The 11,756-nt window shown below is 39.2% G+C and overlaps 1 protein-coding gene across 2 annotated transcripts in view; it reads left to right on the plus strand.

Annotated features, from left to right (window-relative positions):
- The window catches only part of tbc1d25 (TBC1 domain family member 25), a 20,307-nt gene extending 17,480 nt beyond the window's left edge, over window positions 1–2,827 (plus strand). For both annotated transcript variants that reach the window (XM_015400128.1, XM_015400129.1), the window contains exon 7: window positions 339–2,827. In XM_015400128.1, coding sequence (XP_015255614.1) covers window positions 339–1,973 — 1,635 coding nt within the window. In that variant the 3' untranslated portion in view covers window positions 1,974–2,827. The remainder of the gene's footprint in view (window positions 1–338) is intronic.
- Window positions 2,828–11,756: the final 8,929 nt, after the last annotated feature.

The raw sequence follows: 11,756 nt of genomic DNA on the forward strand, positions 1-11,756 counted from the left end.
CGTTAGATGTCGCTGAAAATTACACACTGTAGCTTTAAACTGACAACTGCTCGTAACCACAGTAAACTTTTATCACGAGTTGAGATTAAACCATTTGATCAGAAAATCCTGATTTTTTTTTTTCTTTTTTCTGATCGACCTGGGATAAAATCTTGCTAGATTTGTTTTCTAGAAATTATATGTAATATCAAACCTTGGACTTTATATTTAAAAAGCTAAATTGTGTGGAGCATCTGGCCTTTCTTAAATCTTATTTTCTTGTTTTTTAATTAGCTGGTTTTTGAAAGTACTTTTTATGTTCTTAAGTTTTCTAAATTTCTGCTTATGCTGTTTTTCAGATATCTTACTGCCAGGGCATGAGTGACATTGCATCACCTATACTTGCCGTAATGGACAATGAAGCACATAGCTTCATTTGTTTTTGTGGCATTATGAAACGCTTGGAGGGGAACTTTCGGCCTGATGGGCAGCTCATGTCTATAAAGTTCCAGCACCTGAAGCTGCTTCTCCAGTACTCCGATTCAGAGTTCTACAATTATCTGGTGTCCCGTGGAGCCGATGACCTTTTTTTCTGTTATCGATGGCTTCTGCTGGAGCTCAAGCGAGAGTTTGCATTTGATGATGCTTTGAGGATGCTGGAGGTAACTTGGAGCTCCCTGCCCCCAGATCCCCCAGAAACTGAAGTTGAGCTTCTGGGGCCACTGCTAGACGGAGACGAAACAACATTGTGCAAAGACAAGTCTTTGGTTAACTGCCTCAAAGATGATGAGGTACAAAAAGAGAAGCAGCGTAGACGACATATGCTCAGACCATCAAGAGAGGAACCAGATATCGGAAGAAACCCCATCCCTGAAGAGAAAGGCCATCAAACTGTAGGTTCTGGTATAGAAATGGAGGCAAATGAATATGATCATTCCAAAGAAATCACAGCCAAGTCAGATTTGCAGGGCTACTTCTATCAGAGACAGAGCAGCTTTGGAGAGTTTAAATACTACACAGCCAGAAGCGAAGGCAGCTTTGACACAGAGAATGCAGAGCATCCACAAGTTTCAGTCACTCTGGAAGCAAAGAACCCGAGGCGGCAGTCAACAGTTGACAGTGAGGATGACCCTGGGGAAAGAACACCTCTTATTAAAAACTCTGACTATGATTTACCTGCAGTCTCGCCGAGTGTGCATCCCTGTAAAACTGGCTCATCTGGCTCTTCCACATCTTCATTTTCAAACTCCAGCTGGCCAGAAGTTACTCTAGACTTTCCTCCATCTGGAGCCAACAGAAATGAAACTTCGCCAGGAACTGGCTCAGAGTTATTACCTTCTTCAAGAAAGGATCTTGGCTCTCCAGCAGCTGCTTGTGAGAAAACAGCAGTTAATTCTCCATCTTACACTCAGAACAGATCCCAGCTCTCTTCACCCATTCTGCCTTTTGGCGAAAGCTCCTCATTATCAGGGAACAGGTCCCCAGCTATTAACCTGCCTTCGCCTGGCAACAAATCCCCCAGCACCAAAGCTAACACACCCAGCTCTTTAAAATCTGAAAGCACCAGCATAAAACCATGCTCTTTGCCTCCTCCTGATGAATTTGGCAAAGGGAATCCCTTCATGCTGTTCTTGTGCCTGTCTATCTTGCTGGAACACCGGGACCATATCATTAAGAACAACATGGACTATAACGAGATAGCCATGCACTTTGATCGCCTAGTGCGACGGCACAACCTTAGCAGGGTGCTGCAGAGAGCCAAGACCTTGTTTGCAGACTATTTACAAAGCGAGGTCTGGGACTCTGAAGAGGGGGGCGAGGTTAGCTCAGACTCCCCAACAACAGCTGCTCCCCAAACCTCCTCTTCAACCATCTCTGCCAGGACCATTTACAGCCCGCTGGCCTCGCCCCCATCATCGCCAAACTCAACTTATAACCTGACCAGCACCATTCCTAACCCTTCAAAACAAGTCTCCCTTCCTCCCGTATCGTGATCCCATCCCGTGTCCGTGAATCTTGACTGGATCCTTGAATAGACTCCCTTATACTCTTATTTATTTATTTTTTTTGTTGACCTGTAGATCTTTTTTTACACAGCCTCCCTATTAAGCTGGTCTTATATTTTTTACGGAATGTGTCATCACTGTATTCCCGTTTAATCTCTGATCTATCCAAACTGTGGGCTTTGACAGGTGTTATTGAGGTCTGTTTCTTACAGGTTATGTGTATTCTGGAACTGTGGTGATTTGCTTTCTGCATTCAGGCTCTGGATTAATCTTTGTTCACAAGATCACTGTAAGCATCAGCCCTGAAAATAAGTCAATTTCAAGAGAGAGAATATTCAAAATCTGGTTTTAATATATAGCATATTAGTTTCTCTTAAACAAATTTTTGATATCTTATATCTCAGTGTTGATACTTATCCAAACCACTGTATTGTTGGATTTAATACCATCCACCAAGAAATCCATCTAGCCCATCTGATATTGCTAAATCATTGTTAGTTATACTATTCTAAATGTGTTCATATATTAAGGCTTCAAGACATGCAATTTTATGAAAATTAACAGCATGGCTTTTAAGGTTGCTGTAATTAAACCTCTGCTTAAGAAACCGTCTCTTGACCCAGATGACTTGGTCATTTATAGACCTATATCCAATCTTCCTTTTCTTTAAATCTTATCTATCTGATCGATTACAGTATTTTCACGTTAATGACAAATCCTCCTCATGCTCAAAGGTTACCTGTGGAGTACCACAGGGATCAGTGCTAGGACCAATTTTTAGGGACCCCTATTTCATCATTCTGCTTCATTCTATCTCTATTCTCCCACTCTGCAGAATCTGTTAGCTCAATCTCTAACGTTCTGCTCTCTCTGCTTTTGCTCATAGTAGCTTTGCCTCGTCTGTTTCTGTTTGGCTGTAACTCCATCCTGGAGAGAAATATCAGCTGTGCTGCTGCCATCAAAACCTTTGTTTATAGATTTTGGAGATCGGCCTGTTTTCCAGTGTAGTCCTGTTTCTCTGACTGACTGGTTGGATGCGCTCTCTTCATCCTCTGACATGGGAGCTGGCTCGGAGCTCGTCTGCCTGGCTGTGTGTTTCCTGGATGGGACCGCCTTTTATAGCTGCTTTGTGTATCTCTGCTTCTTTCTCCTTGAACCCCAGTCAGCCTCGGTAGGTTGTCGCTCACACTGAGCCTGGTTCTGCTGGAGGTTTCTTCTTAAAAGGGAGTTTTTTTCTCTCCACTGTTGCTACAAGCACGCTTAGTGTGAGGGATTGCCTTTGAGTCAATGAGTCGATGCAATCAACTGGTTTTCCTTAGATAGAAAACTTTGAATCAATTTGACTGTATGATCCGTTGAACTGTAAAGTGCCTTAGATGACATATGTTGTGAATTGGCGCAATAAGAGAATAAAAAAAGATTAATTTTGCAAATATGACTAGATCTCTTAACATTCATTCCTTTTGCTAAAAATGAGATTTCAGCTGTAAACCTCTTACTTTGGTAAAAGGTAATTATAGCCTTTTCAGCATTGTCCAGCTCTTCAATCCTGAGACTGCTGACATTTTTGTTCAGGATTATCCTTCATCTGGATCTTCCTTCTACTGTTGTGAAGAAATAATTCTTTAACTCTTATAATCTGTGCCATTTCACTTTTCAAATGAATTCAAGGTGAAAAATGTTGAATGAATTGAGAAACTGATTCCACTTATTGTGCCGTATGAACAGCATTCACAGTTGTCTTCATTTTTTAATTATTTGATGAGATTTCTTTCACTTCATCAGGATTTTTAGGCCACTCTTCATGAGGTAGCAGAAGAAATAGAGGCCAAGAGAACCACATTTTTTTATGTTTCAAAAAGGATGGAACTGTTAAACCTCGAGAAGCCATAACTGCAGGATTGGTATCGATGTCAACATGTCTCCATTGCAGAGTGTTTAAAACTTTGACAATTTCAGAAATTCTGTTGGCACCAAAAGTTCAGTAACTTGTTGTTTTATTGTTGATATGTATCAGTACATAGATACTATCAGTCCAAAATACTGAGTCCTTTAGTTCCTTCTTCCACATTACATCCATTCTGCTTGCTAATGTGGCAGCATTTAACTCCATTTGAGGAATTGTAATCGGTTTTAAAGGAGCGACACATGCCTTTCTCATAACAGACATGCAGGGTGTTTGCTTTCGTTCATCCCTTTGTAAAAGATAGGTTATTGTTCCATAACTATCCTCAGAAGGGTCTGCAAAATGATTTTCATGGTTCCAAAGCCACTGTGATTGAACCAGTGCTCAACTTTGAAGTCTTCCAACATATGGAGATTTTCAATCCATGTTGTGCATTTCTGTATAACAATTGAACTTTATTGTACTCACATTGGAGAAATTTACCTCTGCATTTAATCCATCCCCTCTGGGAGCAGTGGGCTGCCATCATTGGGGTTCCGTGGAGCAGTATGGGGTTAAGGCTCTTTGCTCAGAGACCCAGAGTTGCAGTTTGTTTGAGGCGGGCTTGAACTCAGAACCTCTGGATTCCTAGCTCTATGCCGTAACCACAAGGCCGCCACTCCCCCCAGAATGATTGCATTAGGAAGTTCATCATCCCATCCAATTTTTTTCAACACAGGTTTTGTAGAATCTTCTTGGCTGGTAAGATTCCTGGCGCCAACATTCTGAGGGGATCATAGACAGAGCTGACCACAGAGAGAATCCCCCGTCTTGTCAGGGGTCGATCTTTCAAAATCATTCTGAACATGAAAAACACCACTGGACACTCAGGACTCTCTCCACTGGAAGTTAATCTTTGGAAAAATCTAGAGGCTTTATTTATTTTGAAACCATCGAACAGTGATGGGAGTAACGGCGTTGAAACGGCGTTACTAACGCTGTTACCCTTTTTTAGTAACGAGTGATCTAACTAATTACTTTGACTATAACTATACCATTGCCGACACCCTGTTACTGCACGTTACTCGGGTCGCACAATGAACCTTTTTTTCATGATAGGACTTGTGCGCGCCTTGTCATGAGATAGGGAAGGATGAGATTGGCTGATGTATAGTGAGATTCCGTCTGTCAGTTGGGTAGGTGGGTGTTTCCACTGGCGGATTTTAATGTACAGCACACAGAGAGATGGAGAGTGAGGAGGACTCCAGCAGTAAAACTGTGTTTCCCAGATGGAAATACTGGTGTTACGTCGAGCTGCTTTTCCCCATCAGATACGGTTTCCCCTACATCTCTGCACAGTGCAGTCGGCACGATTCACAAAATCAAAAGCAGTATAATAGTCACAGCTTTTCCTTCACCGAACTTACAGGCTTCTGTTAAAGTAAAAAGTTCAGTCTGAGCTAAGAAGGTTTTTGGCAAAGAACGACAAACAAGAGTTTCATGAAGCAAATCCAACCTTGGTAACACCATTTTCAGGGTTGCAAGAAGCTGTACAATCAACAACAACAGCGCTGGATATACCAATCAAACATCAGACATGTCAGGCAGACCTAGGTGTGCTTACCTAATCTGGCAGTATAGCAATCATTTCTGTCCTCTGCTGCTAAGAATTACCTAAATTGATAATTTTCCTTTAGACAGGCATTTTATTCTCTTATTTAGTCACTTTACTGGTTTCTGCTCTAAATTACCAACCCAAATTCCACATGAACTATTCCAGATGGGGAAAAAAATCTATAAAGATCCTTATGAGTTTTATTTTTTGTTTTTCTCTTGTTTTATATTTCTCTCCCCGCCCTTTTTTCAACGTGATCATGGCATATGGCACAACAATTAAATAATAACTTAAACAATAAATTAACACAGTTCCTTGCTTATTTTAAGAAATACCCAATTGTCAAATAAACAAAATCTGTTAATTTGTTTAAACTGTTTCATTAACTTTTATTTGTGAAATCTGAACCTCATACCAATCACCTTCATTCCTAATTTAAATAGCTTTGCATTAACTTTAACACATATAACTCGCTGTTTTGTTTTGAAAACAGGTCAGAGGAAAGAATGAGCCATAGACACTAGAAACTGTCCTGTTTTACAGTTCAAGCTGAACTATTTGCACACCTCTATTTCCCCAAGACAAAAGTAGCTAAATTGTCATTTCACAAATTGACAACAGACATTCCACAAGCTACAGACACCTGAAACGACAAACAGAAAACAAACAAATGGCAATAATTTTTGTGATCAAACTTTCTAACTTACTGCATGCAAAATGTTGTGTGTGTGTGAGGCCTTTTTCTTTCACTAGGGGGGTTTAGGCAGATTCCTGGAGGTTCCGTAAAGATGAAACCCGCCCATCTTTACGGAACCTCCTGTAACTGGGTCAACTATAAATTGGCAGCTTCTCAGTCCATGTATCTGCTGGTCATTAAACACTAGTCAATAACCAGCGAATCAATTATTCTGCTGTAACCCTAACCTTGCATAAAAGGGAGATCTCTCTGAAACCTTGTCACCCCTGACCTTAGACTCGCCTTTTATGTCCCAGTCCCAGTAGAAAGCATTATCAGCCATTTATAACTGTATTTCAGGTGCTAGTCCTGTAAGTAAGGATTTTTGGGGGGGTTTTATCATCCCACATTTAAATCTATTAAGTGGGTTTCACTCTCTTTTAAACATACTTGCTTTCAATCCGAATCAGATTTAGAAATACTTTAATAATCCCAGAGGGAAATTACTTCAATGTGCCAAAAAGCATTATTTTGCTCTTTCAGGAAAAGATGCCAAGGATTTAATTATTTAATCCACCATTTTAGTTTATAAACTGAAAGCTTTTATGTATTTTAGTTGGATATTCCAAACTACATCTAATAGATCTAGTAATCTGTAGTGTAACATATTGTATAACTTTAAGGTATGAAAATCACTCATTTCATTGTTCATAAATTTGAAGTGATATACATGTATATTAATATTTGGGGCAAATGAAAATCTAATTATCTTAGATTTACATTTAGAAAAATCTAATTCAGATCAACATGGCCTATAACTATAGATTTTTTTCTTATTGGATATATTCATTCTTTTTCTTCTTCTATAAGGTTCTATTTTTTTTAGATTTTCAACACAGCACAAACAGTTAGAGCAACCATCACCTTTCCTCTCTCTTGGTCAGAACCTCAGACACAGGGAGAAAAATCAACATATCACAAATCATGAAGAGATTAAGCTAAATCTCTCCCAGTGGCTGTTGTTTAAACAGAAAATTTGGTTTATAATTTTTCAGGGCTTTAATTTTGAAATTTCACATTTACGAGGTTTAGTCACATCTGGAGGTGATCAGCTCTCATTCTGAATTTAAAGCATTTACTAAAAACATACAACTCTTAGGAACACGATTGATTGCAACTTTGCATAATCAGAGAAAAACTGCAGATTTTGAGGGGCTTTAAATTTAAAGTTCCACGTGATTTAGTTTGGGATTGATGATTCACTTGAAGGGCTTCATTTGTAGATAAAACTAGTCAAGTGAAAAACATTTTTAAAACCATTAAATGTCCAATGAGATGTGTTTTGGGGTTGGTATAAAAGGGTTAAGATGTTTTCTGTCAGAACACAAGAAAAATAGCATAAAGCTAAAGAAATTATTAATTATGTCAAGCATAAAAAAAGAAAGAGCATAGGCATTCAGGAGTAGCCATTCAAAATTTCCCCACTTTCCTTGATGGGCCCTTGGCAGGTCCCCCAAGATTCCTTTTTTAAAAATCATTCTTCGTACTAAAATATTTTTTCTGTCATGATTTGTACACATAAAGATCTAATGAGAAGCATTATTTCCTGGTCAGACCCTGTAATTCGATGAAAGGGTGGATTCAAAGGAGTAAAAAATATGCATGCCTAGAAGAAGAAGGGGGTCACTCTAGTGGCTGGAAGTTGGCTGCTTTCGGCTGGCATTTGACTGAGAGGGCCATTTTGAATGGCTGCTACTGTACGTGAAAATCACTTATCTTGAAACAAGGCGTTACATCCATAGTTCTATAGTATTTGCGCAACCTAAAAAAGCGCACGAGGGCAGGTGACTGGAGCAGGTATAGAAAGACAAAACTGCCACATATTCAATAAAATTAACAATTGGCAAGATTAAATAAAAAAAAAATGTCAATGTATTTGTGATGCATACATTAAAGAAGTAAGTACTTTATCTTTATTAAGAAAATGTCATATTTTCATATTTTAATTATTTATCAAATGCATTTTTCTTCATGCCAGAAAGAAGTTACATAAAATTTCCAATTATAGGCATGACCTTATTATACACACTACACTACATAGTGTATTCCTGGCTGGAGTCTATGGCAAGCCAAGAATGCCAATATTTGCATCCAATTATCACTTTAAGATTGAAATTCACCCGCTAAAAGCGCATCGGTATCATGATGATACGGCAAGAACACGCGTCTTGATGGGTCAAAACGCACGTTCTTGACGCGCATTCTTACCAAGACTTACGGAGACAACACGCGTATTTGATGCGCGTTGTCTCAATTCTCCTACTATGATAATAATGTCCTTCCTTCTTTTCCGACAGCCAATGCATTTGAACTGGTTGCATCCAAACGCTGATGAGGAATATATCCACTACATGCACTTTGCTGTTATTTTGAATCCATTTCCCTGCTTATTTTCATGTAGCGTTTTTCATCAACATACATTACTAACTAATGTTTTGTGCTTTACAGGTATTATATGGAACAGTTCACCAGTTTATGCAACAGAGAAGTGGTGCAGTGGTTAAAGTGAACGCTTGTAATGCATAGGTTTGCTTCAATACAGGTTTGAATCCGGCTGAGGCGGGTCGACTTTTCCCTTTATATTCTCTCTTGTCTCTAACCGACAGTGATGGGAGTAACGGCGTTAAAAGTAACTAACACCGTTACCTTTTTTTTAGTAATGAGTAATCTAACTAATTACTTTGACTGTAACTATAACGCAGTTACCATTGCCGACACCCCATTACTGCATGTTACTCATGCAGACATCCCAAGTCTCCCGGAAGTTCCGGGAGTCTCCCTGATATAGATAGTTGTTCACGGATGCCCGCAAATCGGATAAATTATCCCAGATTTTAGACTATCAGAGGTGGTGTTTTTAATGCGAGTGAGAGCGGGCAGGCAGTACAATAATTCATGCATCATGTGCAGATTAGAACTACTGAGATTGCTCAGACAACAAGACAGAGCAGGGTGTGGGGGGGAGGTTGCTGGTGAATCCTGTGCAGAGTTTCTGTCCAAAGCGATGCTCTGTTCAACCAGCGTTCCAGGCGATTGGTTGTCAGAGAGCTGATTGGATCAGTCCGATAAGTTTCTCTGGGTTACTCTCTGGCAGTCACCTAGTTACCACTCAAAGCTGTGCATCCTGTGAAACAGCAGAGGTTGATTCCTCGAGTAAAATCCAAAAATATAGGACTAATTTTACGGCAGAATATGCTAAAGTATAGCCCCATCTAGTGAAGGTGAGGAACAGAGGCGGACCTGGACCAAATGTCCCAGGGCGCCAGGAGGGGGCCAACGTGTTTTCATGGGGGCACAGAAACGCATGAAATAAAAAACAGGGCAAGGGATATAAATATATTAAGAGAGCTGCATGAAGTGAAATTTCTTTTCAATTAAGTTCAATAAACATTCTCTTTCTTATGAGGTCAATATACATTTATAATTTAGGAATTTTACATATTTTTGACTTTAAGTTAAATCTACCATTTTCTATAACATTTAGATTAGAAATCATGAAAATCTGTAAAATTCATTTGTAAAAATTTGAGCTTATTTTTTATTTGTTGCGGGGGAAAAAACGTTTAGCAGATGAAAACTGGGATCCTATCTGAATACCACTGAAGATATCACCTTATTGTTCTTGAATAATTAGTAAAACAGAATTTGTAAAGAAAAAAATGAAATAGATCCAAAGGACCTATCCGTAACCATGGCTGTTCCAGCGCATATCGTCATTAGAATTTCTTTTAAGTCTTATGTCTTCAGTACAGGGGCCAGGACATGATCTACAGGGGCACTGGCCCCTGTCTAGAACCAGCCATGGAGAGCAATGATGACACCGTGGTGAGGTGCAGTGTATGCTGAAGTCTCATGAAAAACAGAAAGCACAACGGATGTTCAAGGCTACAAGATTTTAAGTATTGAAAATAAAAAGACCAATATTGTTTCGTTTTGTGTTTAAGAAATTACTGTTAGTTAATAAACATATGTTGAAAAGTTGCTGACCTTAACTGTGTATGTATGGGGCATGGTGTGGGTCTGTTGTCCCCAGGGTGTGTGGGGGGGTAAGCATCTCCCTGAAAGAAGTTTTTGGAACTTGGGATGTCTGCTTAGGTCGCACAATGAAACTTTTTTTCATGATAGGACTTGTGCGCGACTTATGATGAGATGAGATTGGCTGATGTATAGTGAGATTCTGTCTGTCAGTTGGGTAGGTGGGTGTCTCCGCTGGCGGGTGTTAACGTACAGCACACACAGAGAGATGGAAAGTGAGGAGGACTCCAGCAGAAAAACAGCGTTTTCCACATGGAAATGTCCGTGTTACGTTGAGCTGCGTTTCCACTGCAGCTCTGCACAGCGCAGGCGGCACGATTAAACGTGCAGGTTCGCTAAAGGTGCGTAACAGCCTCCCTGTGCTCGCGCCACAGGGGCACTACGGAGAGCGAGAGCGATAGCGATCAAATCTTAGCCTATATGGAGAAAGGGATTATAGGCCCGTTTTCTGGATACACCCCCGATGGAAGGTGCTGCACCCATACCTTGTCTCCTACTCCACAATGAAAATGTAATTAGACTCTCGCACATTTGGATCTTGTTCTAGTACACAGAAGTTGAGGTAATTACTAGTGATCAAAGGTAGTGTGACATAGATAAATAATAGTTCATAATAAATAAAAGAGATAAAATAATCCAGTATCCAGTTCTCTCTTGAAAAGGAGACACACCATGCCTATATAATATCTCAGCAAACACCTGGTTTCTGCTCTGCCAGACTGAAAAAAAAATTGTAGACCGAAGTTATTTATATCATTCCTCAAAACTACAAAAAGACAGCAACATGGTGAAAATCTTATAGGAGAGACAGAACATGAGCAATGGGGTTCGAACCTGCACCGACTTAACTAAGCATGTGTTTTATCATTGCACTACTAACACTTTGATTCAGAAATTTTCCTGTTACGGCAGTTACTCTATGGCTGTAGAAATAATTATGAGCTTGGGAAAAGGTTAGTTTCTATGGAGGAACTCTGCCATATTTAAACATAAATACAGAAGTAAATAAATGCTCAATAAATAAATAAGCATACAACTAATAGCCACCAAAAATACAATAAACAAATAAATGTAAGTAGAAATTAAAGTGAGACGTATATAACTCTTAATTAGCTTCTTTATTTATTTGCCTTTGTAATATTTACCTTATTTTTTTGATCCATTACAATCTTCAACTTTATTTTTTAAATACTTATATTTAAAGTATTTATTTATGTGCATGTTATAATATTTTTGTCTGTTTCATTCTTCCTTTGTATTTTTATACCCTAGTTATTTCTTTGCCGCTATTTATTTATTTCTGCCCTTGTTACATTTCTGCCTGTCGTTTTTTTTATTTTTTTTTATTGACCTTTTATTTCTGTATTTATTTTTAAATATGGCAGAGTTGGTCCTACATAAGTTGCTGCTGGAAGCTGAGATATGAAATATTCGGAATCAGCAGTTTCGCCACACTGTATTAATCTCGACCACCACTAGGTGTCGGTAACGTTCTGATCT

Source organism: Cyprinodon variegatus, unplaced genomic scaffold (assembly GCF_000732505.1).
Source record: "Cyprinodon variegatus isolate N-32 unplaced genomic scaffold, C_variegatus-1.0 Scaffold1075, whole genome shotgun sequence".
In the NCBI taxonomy this organism is placed as follows: Eukaryota; Metazoa; Chordata; class Actinopteri; order Cyprinodontiformes; family Cyprinodontidae; genus Cyprinodon; species Cyprinodon variegatus.